This window comes from Chiloscyllium punctatum, chromosome 17 (genome assembly GCF_047496795.1).
Source record: "Chiloscyllium punctatum isolate Juve2018m chromosome 17, sChiPun1.3, whole genome shotgun sequence".
Classification (NCBI taxonomy): Eukaryota; Metazoa; Chordata; class Chondrichthyes; order Orectolobiformes; family Hemiscylliidae; genus Chiloscyllium; species Chiloscyllium punctatum.
Window position 1 is genome coordinate 58,487,542 of NC_092755.1, and position 18,365 is coordinate 58,505,906.

Consider the following 18,365-nt stretch of genomic DNA (forward strand, 5'->3'; position numbering starts at 1 on the left):
CTATTCCCCTACCCTATAATTTTTTTTAACCCCTGCCCAATTCACCTAACCTACACATCCCTGAATACTATGGGCAATTTAATATGGCCAATTCACCTGACCTGCACATCTTTGGATTGTGGGAGGAAACTGTAGCACCCGGAGGAAACCCACGTAGAAACGGGAGAATGTGCAAACTCCACACAGACAGCCGCCCAAGGCTATAATTGAACCTGGGTCCCTGGTGCTGTGAGGCAGCAGTGCAACTATGCCATCCATAAATTGATTTATTTCAAATCAAACTTTTTTCCTGTCCTGTTTATTATGTATTAATGGTAACAAGTTTTTGTACGTTGTGGAGGATATGATCGAGAAGTTTACAGGTGACATGAAAGTTGATAAGGGGTAAACAGTTAGGAAGATGGCTGTAAACTGCAGGAGGATATCAATAGACTGCTCAAGTGGGCACAGCAGGAGCAAATGGAATTCGTCCTGGAAAAGTGACATTCATTTGGGCTAATGAGGCATGGGATTACAAAATAAACAGGAGGAACCCAGAAAGTACTGATGGTCAGAGGAAAATCAGTAAAGGAATTAAGGGTTATGGGAATAGGGCAGGAAAGCAAAGTTGTGGATTATTAGATCACCATAATCTCATTAAATGGCTGAGCAGTTTCAGTGGCCTAAATGGCCTACTTCTGTTCCTACATTGTCTTACCTAAAAAAAATCATTAGCTGTGCTATCAAATGACACTTGCAAAGGAATATCCTGGTCACTGGCATTCAGATTGGGTTCTACCAGTGACACTTACCTCCTGAGTTCCGTACACCCTTGGTCCAAGTGTGGACAATAGAGCTGATCTTGAAGTGAAATGAGAGTAACTACCCTTTACATCAAGGCAACATTCAACTTGGTATGGTATCAAGGTGTGCTGGCAAAACTAGAGTCTGTGGGTTATCAGGGGAAAACTCTCTGCTGGTTGAAGTCATTCCTAGCACAAAGAAAAGTTTATTGTCATTTTTCAATGAGAAACCCACCTCCTGTCTCCCCAGTGCCTGTCTACTATAGACCAGGAGCAAGTCAGGATGCAAAGAACTATCTGGATGCTCTAACAATGTTCAAAAAGCTTCAACACGCACTCTCTTCACCTTCGGTGCACAGTGGTCGCAGTGTGCACCATCTATAAAATGCAAACTAGTAACTCACTAAGATGTCTTTGGTACCACCTTCCAAACCTGTGGCCTATACCACCGGAAATATAAGGGCATCAAAAGCATAGAAGCACCGTCATCTGCATGTTCAGATCCAAGTTTTAAACGCCATCACAAAGTGAATGAGCAGTCAGTGGATCAAAATGCAAGAATATTGCTCCTAATGGCACTATGTCTCCCTGCACCCAAAAGACTTCCATTGTTCAAGAAGGCAACTTACTGCCATCACCTCCAGGGCAGATGGGATGGACAATAAATATTGCCCACATCCTGTGAGTGAATATTTTAAAAAAGCCTTAAGTACTAGATTGTATAAATGCATAAATTAGACAAGTGTAGAGCAAAGACAGTAATATTAATGGGAGATTTAACTTTAACATAGATTGGGAGAGGCAGACAGCACCTGTCTGAGTGGTAGTGCATCAGGGGTAGTTTCCTTCAGGTAAATAATACCCAACAAATCTCATTAAATTTTATGAAGAGGCAGGGAAATATCTATGGATATTGTTTACATAGACTTGCAGGAGGTATTTGATGAACTTCCACATAAGCAGCTGTTAACAAGTTGGAAGCAAATGGAATTAAGGACAAATTGCTGACATAACTGCGTGGCAGGCAACAGAAAGTAGGGTGAATGGTACGTACTCAAATTGGCAGAGTGTGACTAGTGGTGTCTCACAAGGATCTGTATTATGCCTCAATCATTCACACTATTTGCTTATGACTTGGATAATAGCATAGAAAGTCCAAATTTGCTGATGACACAAAGTTAAGTGGCATTGAGGACAGTATGGGTAGCATAAAATTACAGAGAGATGGTGATAGGCTAGCTAATGAAAAAAATGTATCAGGTGGATTTCAGTGCTAACAAGTGTCAGATTATCCATTTTGGACTGAAAAGAATCGACCAGGGTTGTTTCTAGATCATATTAAGTCAAATACATTGGATGTTAAAGAGACTTGCAGGTTCAGGTGCATAGATCTTTAAAATATCACAAACAGATGCAGAAAATAATCAAGAGGCTAATGGAATGCTGGTCTTTGTATCTGAGGATTGGGGTATAGGAATGAAGAAGTTATGCTGCAGTAATACAAAACCCTATTTAGACCCCACTTGGGGAGCATTATGTGCAGAACTGGGCACCACACCTTAGGAAGGATAAATTGACCCTGGAGGGAGGAGTTACATAAGAACATAACTGGGAGTAAGAGTAGAACATCTGGCCCTCCGAACTTGCTCTGCCTTTCAATAAGAGCATGATTGGTCTTTTTGTTAGCTCAGCTCCAGTTACCCAGCCTCTCTCCCACTCTTCTTTCCTTTACTGTTCAAAACATTGACTGTTTGTAAAACTTTAGATAATGAGGAAGGCTCAATACTTCATTGGACATTGAATTCCACAGATTGACAGCCCTCTGAGTGAAGAAGTTTCTTGTCAAATCTGCCCTTCTTAATTTTAAGGCTTTGCCCTCTTGTCCTAGTTTCACCTGTCAATAGATACATCCTCTCTACTTCTATCTTAGCTATTCCCTTCATAATTTTATTTTGAAGCTCATTTTTCTAAATTCCAATGAATATAATCCCAGTCTCTCCTTTTAAGCCAACCCCCTGAACTCTGGAATCAACATAGTGAACCTCCTCTGCACCCCCTCACATGCCAGTATATCCTTTCTCAAGTAAAGAGACCAAAACCCAATGCTCCAAGTGAGGCTTCACCAGCACTCTATGTAGCTGTGATATAACCTTCCACTTTTAAATTCAATTCCTTTAGCAATGAAGGACAAAATTCAATTTGCCGCCTTGAGTACTTGTTGCACCTGCACACCAACCTTACATATCTGAACTTCAGAGTTTAAGTTATAAGGAGAGATTATACAAAAAATTAGGCCTGTTTTCTCTAGAATTTAGAAGGTTAAGGATTAATCTGATCGAAGTCTTCAAGATAGTAACAGGAAAATAAAGGTAAGCTATTGCAATTATAGAACAAGAAAGCTAAAAGTTATGGCCAGACCATTCAGGAGAGATGCTAAGACATACTCCTATTTAAGTATGATAGTTGTTTGGAACTTTCTTCCAGAAATGGCTCTCGGTGCTAGATCAATTGTTAATTTTGTGGAAATGTAAAATTGTAATTTGTTTAAAAAAAAACAAAGGACCAATTGAAGCACACAATTTTAGATTTGGCAATTACCTGGCTAATGTTTTGTAATTTAAGCCTCAGATGTGTACCTATATAGCTATTGAGCTTTTCAATATTTACAGCAAAGTCTATGTTTCTAGATATAAACTGGCTCAGTTAGTACAAAAAATTTAATTTAATTTTTTAAGGTCTTTTACAGTTACTAAGCAATAAGAGTCAATTCCTGAGCAAGCTGATGCAGTTTTCAAATTTTCTTTTGGTATTTTCTGTGGTGCTTTATTTCACTCTCTCCCTCAAAACCTCAGTGACTGAAATAACATATCAGAAGTGTACCATGTTTAGTATGCAATTTGCACTGAATGAACTGATCTCAGGTGAGTCTGAGGAGGTATTACAATTTGCATCAGCAATCTTGTCTGTTGGGGGTGGATTTGTCGAGATACTTCTGACTACGAACCAACGATCCCTGATGTTGTGGGCATATTTGAACTTCTAATTTGATGTCTTTTCTCCCCCACTCACCTCCCCTATTTAACCCCCTCCCCAACTCTGCTGCCAAATATTTTGCCCTCAACTCAACTATCAAATGCCTTGCATGAATAATAGGTACTTGGGTTGGTACAGGAGGTGTCTTAAACTCTCATAAATGTTCTGAATTTCTACTTTTACTTTCAGAGCAAGAGGATGATATTAATGATGAGAATGGTGAAATGGATTCCAGCTCAGGACGTTTTGTTCGTTATCAGTTTACTCCTGCCTTTTTGAGACTGAGAACAGTTGGTGCAACGTAAGTTGTGAATATACTATTAGTTTTCATTTTAAAAATCAAATTATGATTATCTTTGGAAGTTTGTTGATATTTGTTGAAATAGCTTGCAGCTCGATATGATCAACAACTGGAGGAAAATACCCAGCAATACCTGACATTGTTTTCCACACTGATTTTCTTCTCCTGACAGCCATTTTAACCATTTAGAGTCATATAGCACAGAAACAGACTACCATGTCTGTGCTGACCATTAAGCACTGATTTATCCTAAACCCATTTATTTGCACTTGGTTTATAATCTGTTATTCCCTGGCATTTTCAATGCTTGTCCAGATGTTACTTCAATGTTGAAAGAATACCTGCATCCACCACATGTGGTAGTGTTCCAAATTTCTACCACACTCTGGGTGAAAAAACGTTTTCCTCAGATCCTCTCTAAACCACTTACCCCTCACCTTAAACTCTAGTCTTAGACACATCTGCCATTGGGAAAAGATTCTCACCATGTAGCCTTTTTATGCCCCTCATAATTTTGCTGCCATGAATCAGATCCCTTCCCCTTAGTCTCCTCTGCTCCAGGAAAACAAACCCTGCCTCTCCTCAGCTGAGACTTTCCATCCAGGCAACATCTGGTGAATCTCCTCTAGTGCAATCAGCTCCTTCTGAGAGTGTGGCAATCAGAACTGCACACAGTATTACATCTGTGCTTAATCAGTGCTCCATGAATTTGCAACAAGACTTCTCTGCTCCTATATTCTCTGCCCCAGCTAATAAAGGCAAGCATCCTGTATGCCTTATTCACCATGTCTACCTGTGCTGACCTCTTCAACGATTGATGGACTTCTACACCAAAATCGCTTTGTTCCACAGTACTCCTTAGGAGCTTGCCATTGATAGTGTAAATCCTTCCCTTATTAAACTTCCCACAATGAATCACCTCACACTTATCGGGATTAAATTCCATCTGCCATTGCTTTGCCCAGTTGCCAGCTGATCTGTTGCCTCAGGCCATCCTCCTCACTAGCAATGCCACCACCAATTTTTGTCATTATTATTAATTATAGCTTCTACATTCATATCCAAGCCACTGATATATGTAACAAACAGCAAGACTCTCAGTCGCGATCCCTGTGGTACACTGCTGGTCACAGACTTAAAATCTCAAAAAAAAAACCTCTACCCATCACCCTTTACTTCCTACTTACAAGCCAATTTTGGATTCAATTTGCCAACTTGCCTTGGATCCCATGAGTTCTTACCTTTTTGGACCAGCCTTCTATGTGAGACCTTGTTAAAGACCTTACTGAAGTCAATGTAAACAACATCAACTGCAGTGCCCATATCAATATATTTAGTAGGAGAAAGTGAGGACTGCAGATGCTGGAGATCAGAGCTTAAAAATGTGTTGCTGGAAAAGCGCAGCAGGTCAGGCAGCATCAAAGGAACAGGAGAATCGATGTTTCGGGCATAAGCCCTTCTTCGGGAATGAGAAGGGTGTGCCAAGCAGGCTAAGATAAAAGGTAGGGAGGGGTGCTGGGAATACGATAGGTGGAAGGAGGTTAAAGTGGGGGTGATAGGCTGGAGAGGGGGTGGGAGCGGAGAGGTCGGGAAGAAGATTGCAGGTCAAGAAGGCGGTGCTGAGTTAGAGGGTTGGGACTGAGAAAAGGTGGGGCGAAGGGAAATGAGAAAGCTGGAGAAATCTGCATTCATCCCTTGTGGTTGGAGGGTTCCTAGGCAGAATATGAGGTGTTCTTCCTCCAGGCGTCATGTTGCCATGGTCTGGCGATGGAGGAGGCCAAGGACCTGCATGTCCTTGGCGGAGTGGGAGTGGGAGTTAAAGTATTCAGCCACGGGGCGGTTGGGTTAGTTGGTGCGGGTGTTCCCAGAGGTGTTCTCTGAAACAAGTTGACATGCAGGTCCTTGGCCTCGTCCATCGCCAGACTATGGCAACACGACCCTCACCTTAACCTCCTTCCACCTATCGTATTCCCAGCGCCCCTCCCCCAAGTCTCTCCTCCCTACGTTTTATCTTAGCCTGCTTGGCACACCCTCCTCATTCCTGAAGAAGGGCTTATGCCCGAAACGTCAATTCTCCTGTTCCTTTGATGCTGCCTGACCTGCTGCGCCTTTCCAGCAACACATTTTTAAGCTCAATATATTTAGTCACTGTTTAAAGAAAAACTCAATTAACTTAGTCAGACAGAATCTCTCTCCAACAAATCTGTGCTGATTACCCCTGATCAATTCTTGCCTTTACAGTGTTGATTAATCTTGTCGCTCAGAATTTTTTCCAATAATTTCTCTACCATTGGCATCAGACTAACTGGTCTGTAATTTACCTGGCCTATCCCTGCTGCCCTTCTTGAACAAGGGAACCCATATTAGCTATCCTCTGGTCATCTGGCACCTCACAAGCAGCTAGCAAAGTGTTAAATATCTCTGGCAGGACCCCAAAAATCTCTCCCCTTTCCTTCTATAGCAGCCTGGGATACATCTCATCAGGCCCTGGGGTTTTATACAATTCTTATGCCTACTAAAACATGTAATATCTCCTCCTAATTAATCTTAACATGCTTGAAAATGCCAACTACAATGTCTTTCTCCTTTGTGAATACAAATAAGGAATATTAATTTAAGATCTCACCAAGGCCCAGTGGCTCGATGCACAGATTGTTGGTCTTCAATAGACTCTACTCTTCCCCTGCTATCCTTTTGCTCTTAATATACTTATAAAATGCTGTGTGATTTCCTTTAATGCAATCTACCAAAGATGTTTTGTGGCCCCTTTTTGTCATCCTCATTTCTTTTTTAAGCACCTCTCTACACTATATTCCAGGAAGGCTGTTTGTAATGAATGTACCTAACATATGCTTCCTTTTTTTGAAGACAGGCGGTGGAATAATTGGTGCTGTTCCACAGCTCTGTTGCATACATTTCCTGGAAATCTGTAGACCTATGACCCCACCCACTTTTATTGGTGTAATACGTTCCGTTTCAATGCTCTTTTCTCACCACCTATTTTCCCTACAATTTGTTTTAAATCTCCTGTGTGGCAATAAGAAGTGAGCAAATCTTTGCAGCATTTAAATCTCCCAATTGTTTCACAGTGCTGTGGATAAAATCTGGCGTGGTAACATGCTGCCAAGTAGGAACTATGCAGAGCTCAATTACTTCCATTTTGCTGACTCTTTTGATTCCATGTTTTAGTGTCGTGTTTCTTCATTGTTTAAAAAAGAACATTTTATTAGCACCTATAAGTTCAGTTATTGAAGGGCAACATATACCATGCATTTACCAGACATAAAATTACTGAACTGAGCAACTGCATAAATTGGATCATATATCAAAAATAAATCAGATAAGACTGGATGTGGAAAGGTGGGCTCAAATGTGAGATTATCCACCATTACACAGGCTGTCCTCTGCTTTTTGCAGCTGTTATGATCCTGTTCAAGTCCATTCACATTGTAAAAGAAAACTGAGACCTGTGGGATTAACTGAGATAATTTTGGGCAACATGATTTAACTTTTTAAAACAATAACACATATATGTAAAATTAAAATAAGCACAACTGATTTAACACAGTTTAGATTTGACTATGCTGTAAATCCAGTTTCACTTTTACTAGCCCAGGAGTTCCCATATCCTGTGAAATTCTGAAGGTTCATTCACTTTTCTGGGGCCAGCTCAAAGGTATGCTGTAGCTCTCCAGAAAATACTTTGAATGTTCAGTGTTAAAGTTATTTTCCAATGTATGACATTTTATGAGGATCTTTCCATTAGTTTTGGCTCAGCAGTCCTCCAATTTTTCATCAAAGGCCTCAACTGAATTCTTCTGCTCAAGTATGGGATTTAAGGAATTGATTTCTCAATAAACCCCTCTGCTCCCACAGCTATTTTTATACACTTAGAACATAGAACAATTCAGAACTGGCCCTTCGGCCCTCGATGTTGCACTGACCTGTGAACTATTCTCAGCTCGTCCCCCTATACGATCCCAAAATCATCCATATCTAAGGATTGTTTAATCTCCCTAATGAGGCTACATTAGCAGGTAGGGCATTCCATGCTCTTACCACACTCTGTGTAAAGAACCTGCCTCTGACATCTATCACCCCTCAATTTGTAGTTATGCCCCCTCGTACAAGCTGACATCATCGCCCTAGGAAAAAGATTCAATGTCTACCCTATCTAATCCTTTGATCATTTTGTATGTCTCTATCAAATCCCCTCTTAGCCGCCTTCTTTCCAATGAGAACAGATCCAAGTCTCTCAGTCTTTCCTCATAAGACCTTCCCTCCAGACCAGGCCACATCCTGGTAAATCTCCTCTGCACCTTTTCCAATGCTTCCACATCCTTCCCAAAATATGGGGACCAGAACTGTACACAATATTCCAAGTGTGGCCGCACCAGCCTTTTGTATAGTTGCAGCATGATATTGCGGCTCCAGAACTCAATCCCTCTACGAATGAAACCTAACACACCTTAACAGCACTATCCACCTGGGTGGCAACTTTCAGGGATCTATGTACATGGACTCCAAGATCCCTCTGGACATCCACACTAACAAAAAGCTTTCCATTGACCCAGTACTCTGTCTTCCTGTTATTCTTCCCAAAGTGCATCACCTCACATTTTAGCTGCATTGAACTCCATTTGCCACTTCTCAGACCAATTCTGCAGTTTATCCAAGTCCCCCTGCAACCTGTAACACTCTTCCAAACTGTCCACTATTCCACTGACTTTAGTGTCATCTGCAAATTTACTAATCCATCCACCTATGCCTGTGCCCAAGTCATTTATAAAACTGACAAACAGCAGTGGTCCCTAAACAGATCCTTGTGACACACCACTAGTAACCAGACTCCAGGCTGAATATTTTCCATCAACCACCATTCGCTGCCTTCTTTCAGAAAGCCAGTTTCTAATCCAAACTGCTAAATCACCCTCAATTCCATGCCTTTGCATTTTCTCCAATAGCCTACCATGTGAAACCTTATCAAAGGCTTTACTGAAGTCCATGTATGCCACATCAACTGCCCTACCATCATCTACATACTTGGTCACCTTCTCAAAAAAACTCAATGAGGTTTGTGAGACACGACGTGTTCTTGACGAAACCATGTTGACTATCTGAAATGAAATTGTTGCTTGCTAGATGATTATAAATCTTATCTTTTATAATCCTTTCCAAGACCTTTCCTTCAACAGAAGTATGGCTCACTGGTTTATAATTACCTGGGTCATCTCTACTGCCCTTTTTGAACAAGGGCACAACATGTGCAATCCTCCAGTCTTCTGGTACTAAACCTGTAGACAATGATGACTCAAATATCAAAGCCAAAGGCTCTGCTATCTCCTCCCTAACTTCACAGAGAATCCTCAGATAAATCCCATCTGGCCAAAGGAACTTGTCTACGTTCACTCCTTCTAGAATTGATAACAGCTGTTTGTAACTAACCTCAATCCTTTCTAGTCTAATATCTCGTACCTCATTTTTCTTCTCTACAATATTCTCTTTTTCCTGAGTGAAAACCGATGACAAATGTTCATTTGGCACCTCTCCGATCTCCACAGGGTCCACACTCAACTTCCCACTTCTGTCTTTGACTGGCCGTATTCCTACCCTAATCATCCTTTTATTCCTCACATACCTGTAGAAAGCTTTAGGGTTCTCCTTTATTCTATTTGCTAAATACTGCTTGTGTCCTCTCTTTGCAGTTCTTAACTCTCCCTTTAAATTCTTCCTAGCTGATCTGTAGCTCCCCATTGCCTCATCTAAACCATCTTGCCTCGTCAACACATAAGCCTCCTTCTTCTGCTTAACAAGAGATGCAATTTCTGTTGTAAACTACAGTTCCCTTACCGTATCACTTCCTCCCTGCCTGACAGGGACATACCTATCAAGGACACGCAATATCTGTTCCTTAAACCAGCTCCATATTTCCATTGTCTGCATCCCCTGCATTTTGCTACCCCATTCTATGCATTCTAATTCTTGCCTAATTGCATTATAATTGCCCTTGCCCTTTCGATAACTCTTGATCTGTGGCATGTACCTATCCCTTTCCATCGCTCAACTAAACTTAACTGAATTATGGTCACTCTCTCTCCAAAGTGCTCATTTACAATTAAGTCAAACACCTGGCCTGGTTCATCACCAAGCACCAGAGCCAGTGTGGCCCCCCGCTCTTGTTGGCCTTCGACATACTGTGTCAGGAAACCCTCCTGTACACATTGGACAAAAACTGATCCATCCGATGTAGTAGAGTTATAGCATTTCCAGTCAATGTTGGGGAAGTTAAAGTCCCCCATAATGACCACCCTGTTCCTTTCACTCCTACCCAGAATAATTTTGCTAATCCTCTCTTTCACCTCCCTGGAACTCTGTGGAGGCCTATAAAAAACTCCAAGCAGTGTGACCTCTGCTCTCCTGTTTCTAACCTCAGCCCACACTACCTCTGTAGATGCGTCCTCATCAAAGGTTCTCTCAGACACCTTGACTAACAAGGCCACGCCTCCCCCTCTTTTACCACCTTGCCTGTTCTTAATGAAAGTTCTAAACTCTGGAACCTGCAACATCCATTTCTCACCTTGCTTTCTCCATGTCTCCGAAATGGTCACAACATCGAAGTCCCAGGTACCTATCCATGCTGCAAGCACACCTACCTTATTTTGGATACTTCTAGCATTGGTTCGCTAGTTGATTCCCTGCTCCAGATGGTTTAGATTGGATTACCTACAGTATGGAAACAGACCCTTTGGCCCAACCAGTCCACACCGACCCTCCGTAGTGTAACCCACCCAGACCCATTCCCCTATCCTATATTTAGCCTGGACTAATGCACCTAACAGTATGGGCAATTTAGCATGGCCAATTCACCTGACCTGCACATCTTTGGGAGGAAAACCAGAGCACCCAGAGGAAACCCATGCAGACACAGGGAGAACGTGCAAACTCCACGCAGACAGTTGCCCAAGGTGGGAATTAAACCAGGGTCCCTGGCACTGTGAGGCAGCAGTGCTAACCACTGAGCCACCGTGCCGCCCACATGGTTTCTCTCTGCATGTTCTACATTGTTGATCTACCTTGTAAATTTAATTAATTCTGTCTTATTTGATTTGCATTCACTTTTGTTTGCTAAGTTCTTAATCATGCTCTTTGATTTATCATACATTTAACCTAAAAGTTTCATTCCTGAAACTAAAGGTTACACCTCTAAAACACATGAGTTATCACAGGATTATCAGTGTGGAAGCAGTGTATTTGGCTCATTGAATCCACACCGTCCCTCTGAAGACCATCCCACCCAAACCCACGCCCTTACTGTCTCCCTGTAACCCTGCATTTCCTACGGCTAATCCACCTAGCCTGTATATTTTTGGACTGAGAGAGGAAACCGGAGCACCCGGAAAGAATCATGCAGACACTGGAAGGATGTACAAACTCCACACAGACAGCTGACCGAGGTTGGAATCTAATGCAGGTTCTTGGCGCTGAGAGGCAACAGTGCTAACCACTGAGCCATGCAATTAATTTGGATTTCCTGACTTGCACAATTAAGTAATTGAACAATTTCATCCAGGAGGGAATTTGAAAGCATGGCACTTGGAGTGCTGCAGGTATAAATACCACTATGGGGTAATGACTTGGAGGTACCGATGCTGGACTGGGGTGGACAAAGTTAAAAATCACGTAACACCAGGCTATAGTCCAACAGGTTTATTTGGAAGCACTAGCTTTCGAAGTGTTGCTCCTTCATGAGGTAGTTGTGGAGGTTAAGATCGTGCTCACAGAATTTATAGCCAAAGGAGTCCAGTGTAATGGAGATGTGATGCATCAAACAACCTTAGATTAAAACTTGCATCTTTTATAATGGGATATGTTAGTTTCTGTTCTTTGATATGTAAATCCCAGACTACTTTTAAATTACATACTCAAGATAGTTAAAAATTACCAGGTTATAGTCCTGGTATTGTGTAATTTTTAACTTTGTACAGCCCAGTCCAACACCGGCATCTCCAAATCATTCTCAAGATAGGTCAGCTTTTTAAACAATAGGTGTGAAATCTGTTTGTGTCCCAATGCTATGTCAAACTGACAAACCCTCTGTATACTTTGAGTTTTACATGGATTCCTGCAGTTTTTGAGCAAAATAAAATATAATTCTGTTAAAAAAAAAATTCACCCCATAAACCTGTGTGCGCGTGTGTAGGAGTGACAGATTGAGTGTGTGCATATCAGAGTGAGTGCATGTGATAGTGTGCGCGTGCATCTATGTGCGTGTAAGCTTGGTTAAGCGTGTATGTGAGTGTGATAGGGTGTATGTGCGAGGGTGCATGAGATATATTGACAATATTTTCTTCCTCTGGACCCGTGGGAGTCACTGAAATAACTACACAGTGATATCAACAAGTTTCATCCCACCATCAGCCTTACCATGGACAACTCTTTAGTACCTGTCTCATTCTTGGATACATGTGTTTCCATCAAGGATGAGCACCTCAGTGTCTCACTGTGCCGCAAACCCACAGATAACCTCACGATGCTACACTTCTCTAGCTTCCACCTGAAACATATTAAAACAGCCCTCCCATGTGGGCAAGCCCTCTGCATATACAGGATCTGTTCGGATGAGAAGGAATATGACAGACACTTGGAAGTGCTCAAGGATGCCTTCATAAGAATGGGGTATGATGCTCAACTCATCGACCGCCAGTTCCAGTGTGCCACAGCGAGAAACTGTAATGATCTCCTTAGGAGACAGACACAGCCTGCAACAGATAAGGTACCCATCGTTGTCCAGTTCTTCCTGGGAGCCAAAGCCTACGCCATGTTGTTCGCAGCCTGCAAACCATTATCGATGACGATGAGCGTCTCACCAAGAACATCTCCGCGCCTCCACTTCTCGCCTTTAAACAACCACCAAACCTTAAGCCTTATGATTCATAGCAAATTGCCCAACCTTCAGGACAATAACACTCTACAACCCTGCCACAGCAGCTGCTGTCAGAGTATTGACATGGGTAACATGTGGGGACATCTCCCACCATGTACACGGTGAGTACTCATGTGATGTGGCCACCATGATCTATCTCATGCACTGCAGACAAGGATGCCCTGAGGCATGGTACATTGGCGAGACCAAGCAGATGCTATGATAACAGATGAATGGACGCCATACAACAATCACTAGGCAGGAGTGTTCCCTCCCAGTCGGGGCATTTGGCCTCGAACCTTCAGGTGACCATCTTCCAAAGTAGACTTTGGGACAGCAATTACATAGAGTGGTTGAGCAGAAGGTGATAGCTATGTTCAAGTACCCATGGGAATGGCCTCAACTGGGACCTTGGATTCATGTCACACTACAGGTGACCCCACTGACAATTCTCTCTCTCTCTGTCTCTGTCTCTCTGTCTCTGTCTCTCTGTCTCTGTCTCTCTGTCTCTGTCTCTCTGTCTCTCTGTCTCTGTCTCTCTGTCTCTGTCTCTCTGTCTCTGTCTCTCTGTCTCTGTCTCTCTGTCTCTCTGTCTCTCTGTCTCTCTGTCTCTCTGTCTCTCTGTCTCTCTGTCTCTCTGTCTCTGTCTCTCTGTCTCTGTCTCTCTGTCTCTGTCTCTCTGTCTCTGTCTCTCTGTCTCTGTCTCTCTGTCTGTGTCTCTCTCTCTCTGTCTCGCCCTCTCTCTGTCTGTGTGTGTGTCTCTCTCTCTCTCCCTCTCTCTCTCTCACACACACATGCACACCCCTACACACGCACACTCCTACTATCTCGCACACTCCCACTCTCTCACACACACCCACACAGACCCTCCCTCATACACAAACTCTCTCTCATATGCACACGCATACACCCACCCTCATTTGCACCAACACAAGCACCCTCTCACATATACCCCATGACCAGTCTCTCACACATTTTTTTAGATTAGATTACTTACAGTGTGGAAACAGGCCCTTTGGCCCAACAAGTCCACACCGACCCTTCAACAAGCAACCCACCCAGACCCATTCCCCTACATTTACCCCTTCACCTAACACTCTGGGCAATTTAGGCAATTTAGCATGGCCAGTTCACCTAACCTGCACACTTTTGGACAGTGGGAGGAAACCGCAGCACCCGGAGGAAACCCACGCAGACACGAGAATGTGCAAGCTCCACACAGGCAGTTGCCTGAACCCAGGTCTCTGGCGCTGTGAGGCAGCAGTGCTAACCACTGTGCTGCCCACTATTTAACCAAGCTTACACACTCAATCTGTCGTTCCTACATGCGCACGCACATAAATTTATGGGGTCAATTTGTTTTTGCAGAATTATATTTTATTTTGCTCAAAAACTGCAGGAATCCATGTAAAAGTTTGTAAAACTATACAGAGGGTTTGTCAATTTGACATAGCATTGGGACACAAACAAGTTTCACACGTATTGTTTAAAAAGTTGACCTATCTTGAGAATGTAATTTAAAAGTAGTTCTGGGATTTACATATCAAAGAACAGAAACCAGTATATCCCACTATAAAAGATGCAAGTTTTAATCTGAGGTTGTTTACGGTATCACATCTCCATGACACTGGACTCCTTTGTCTATAAATTCTGTGAGCATGATCTTATGGTGGGGGGGTGGGGTGGGGGTGGGGTGGGGGGGGGTGGGGGTGGGGTGGGGGTGGGGTGGGGGGGGTGGGGGTGGGGTGGGGGGGGGTGGGGGGTGGGGGTGGGGGTGGGGGGGGGTGGGGGTGGGGTGGGGGGGGGGTGGGGGGGGGGGGGTGGGGGGGTGGGGGTGGGGTGGGGTGGGGGGTGGGGAGGTGGTGGTGGTGCCGGTAAAGCGTACTCATCCTGATTTGTGTGGCTACATCAAGCTGTGTGTAGGCCCTCAGTATGCAAGCACCAAGTGTCACTACTAACAGATTCTACCTGTCCCCCATGTTGTGAAGGATAGATCTGGCCTCATCGTAGTTAACAGCTCCAAATAGTTGGTTTGTTCCACATTACCTAATTCTCATTGATTGCAAGTCCATCAGGAAGTGGTTAATATGTAAGGCCTTGACACCCTCTGGGAAGAGGAGAGGGTTGATACTGTCAGATGGTTCCTTGAGCATTTGCCAGAATGCCTCTTCCCCAAAAATTTCTAGCAAGCACCAAAACATAGCTTGGCTGGTGGGGAGAAAGGCACTGTTTGTCAGATCCTTCATGCACACCCGGTGTCTGTGTGCCACCACACACTGCCCTCATTCACCTCCTGCTGGGATATACCTTTACAAAGAAGCTCTCAAGGGAAATGCAGTGGTACTCGTTGAGGTACATCCCAAACAACTCCCTGATACAAGACTCTGCGTTTGACAGGCTGTGCCCCGGTTACACACCAAGATAAATGTAAACTGTGTCTGGAGGACCATCATCTCGGTGAAAGATGCTCTTTTTGTCTGCCCAAAACTTGTTGGTCTTCTATTATAAAGAGTTGACCTTGATCGAGTGTTGCAGACTGGTACATTCCAAGGTCCAGGACTATGTGCTGCGAGACGCATTAAAGCTTGAGCCAGCTGCCGCTACGGCCAGAAGGAAAATACGCTGTCTAAAATGTTTCTGCCAAAGTATAGCAAGGATCCTTTCCACTAACAGACCACTTCATTGCCTTAAAATGCATGTAAATAATTTTATTGTCTTGGAACTGCAGGCAATTTAGAATATCAAATTCCAATATATTATTTGTTTTTTCTCTGCTAAAATTATGTAGAACCATCCTTGTTCAGGATTCTTTTAAGGTTAACATGCAGATTCAGTTGACAATTAGGCAAATGCAATGGTAGCATTTGTTTTAAGAGGGCAGGCATGCAAGAGGAGGAAGTCCTGCTGAATGAGGCTGTATAAGGCTCTAGTCAACCTGCATTTGAAATATTGTGAGCAGTTTTGGGCATCCTATCTAAGGAAGGATGTGCGGCTGTTGGAGGGAATCTATGGCAGGTTAACAAGAGCAGTATAATGATAAAAGATAGCATAGTTGGCTGAACAGCTGGTTTGCAATAAAAGTGACATCAGCAGCATTAGTTCAATTCTCATACCGGCTGAAGTTATCATGAAAGATTCTCCTTCTCAACCCCTCCCCTCACCTGAGGTGTGGTGACCCTCAGGGTAAGCTATCACCAGTCATCTATCTTTAATGACAGAGCAGCCCTGCAGTCCTCTAGGACTATGGCAACTTTACATTTAATTGTAAAATTTGTTTCAAAATGCAATCACTGTTTTATTTTGAACTTTTGACTGCATTCTATTTTCTTTATTTTGTGCCTTATCCCCTCCACTTTCTCACAGGGTGGAATTTACAGTTGGAGACAAGCCCATAAACAACTTCAGGATGATTGAAAGACATTACTTCAGGGAGCGGTTGCTGAAAAGCTTCGATTTTGATTTTGGATTCTGTATTCCAAACAGCAGAAACACGTGCGAGCATATATATGAATTCCCACAACTTTCTGAAGACATCAGTATGTATTTTCAACTTCTTTAAACTCTGGGATTTTGCAGTTCACTTCATGAATTTGTTGATTTCAAGTAGCTATTCAAGTAGGCCACTGTTTGTGATAAGTATTTATTTCTTTTAGAAATAGTCATATAGTAATACAGTGTAGGAAAGGCTCCGCGGCCTATTGAGTCTGCCACTACAATAACTACCACTAAAGGCACGCTAATGCCAATTTCCTGCACTTGTCCCACATCCTTGAATGTTATGATATTTCAAGTGTTTCTTTTAAGGTTGGGAGTTTTCTGGTCTCCAAGTAGGAGCATCTAAGTTGTGACCATTAGCAAATTATAATTTTACTAGATCTTAATAGAACATAAAAGTGCCCAAATTTTATTTTGCACTGCCCCTCTTGAAAATTCTTAAAATTACACCCTTTTTCCTTTCAAAGTAAAAAGTTGTTGTCAGTTCTCAACACAGCACTGCATTGCGAAATGTTTCAGCAACTCGTAAAACTCTTCATACTTAGGGTGTCCTTTGAAAATTGGTATTCAGTTATTCAGTGCATTCAAGTCGCTGAATATAAATTTGCAGAATAGTTTTCTCCTAGATTTTCTCTCCTCTCTTAATGGTCTTGACTTCTAATTGGTGCTCGTCCATATATGCTGTGCTTACCAGTTAGCATTTTGCCTAGATGATTGTTCTTCAGCTGTAGGGCTTTGTGAAGAGTAATGGGGATACGTGAATCTGTGGAGAATCTCAAATAGCCTAAGACTGTTCTCCCCTGATGTACATTCATGCACTTTAAGTTCATTATGTGCGTAACAATAAGGAGCGATAAACACTTCCATTCTAAATTTATCGAGTCAGGTAGGTTGAATTTGATTCACTGTTGGGCCAGGGTCATAGTTGAGATCTTCCTGGAAAATGGGACAACATACTTCATCAGGGGAGCTAATGTTTTGTTTTATTTGATTTTTACTGAAGTTGGCAATGGGCTTTAATCTAATTTGATATTGAATTAATAAAAAATCATATATACCTACATTTTAAAAACACAACTCTGAAATTCAAGAGTCAGTTATCTTGTCTTCTCACCTTCTCTTTCCCATTCCCCCACCTGCCATCCTCTTTGCTTCTGCCTGATGAAGGAACTTTGTGGCGAGGTTGATTATATATTTTATTGATGTGCATTAGCAGGGAAGGGATTTTCAAACAAGGCACAATTGAGATACTGCTTTTAAGCTTTTTTTATGTGAAGAAAAATGGCACAATCATTTTAATTAACCTCAAATTTGGCTTTTTTGTTTTCCAGAATGGCATTTCCATGTATGTGCATCACTGACTACTAATAATTAAGATTACTCGAGTGCTATCTTTTACAATTAACAGAAAAGTCTTAACCAATATAAAACAGCAAATTCATGTTCAAGTGGAGATGAAAATTCTAATAGGCATTTTTTTTAATGAAGTTGAGAGGTGGATTGAAAAGTCATACCAGTTATAAATGTCAGTGTGTGTCAAGTCTCAATACTCACTTGAGGTTATATTGGTTTTGGTGATGGATAACTTCTGTAATCCTCTGTAAATTGACTCTCAATGGCACACTATCCAGGCTTCATAGTCATGCTATGTGAGACTGATACTATGAAATGCAGGAGGAAGATGTTTTAAGAGGGCAAAATAGTTTCTGAACATTGTGTGTGTACCAAGTTTTCGTTCAATCAAAATCCCCACAGAGCCTCCTAAGACAGTGCGTGGTATTTTGGTTCCCCCATTTTAGAAATTTTGGATCTGTGTTAGATTGTCTGTTGA

The 18,365-nt window shown here is 42.4% G+C and overlaps 1 protein-coding gene across 1 annotated transcript in view; it reads left to right on the plus strand.

The window, feature by feature from the left end:
• unc119b (unc-119 lipid binding chaperone B) overlaps positions 1-18,365 on the plus strand; it is a 69,244-nt gene that overhangs the window by 39,796 nt on the left and 11,083 nt on the right. The window contains exons 3-4 of the mRNA XM_072587252.1: positions 4,005-4,116; positions 16,403-16,575. Coding sequence (XP_072443353.1) covers positions 4,005-4,116; positions 16,403-16,575 — 285 coding nt within the window. The remainder of the gene's footprint in view (positions 1-4,004; positions 4,117-16,402; positions 16,576-18,365) is intronic.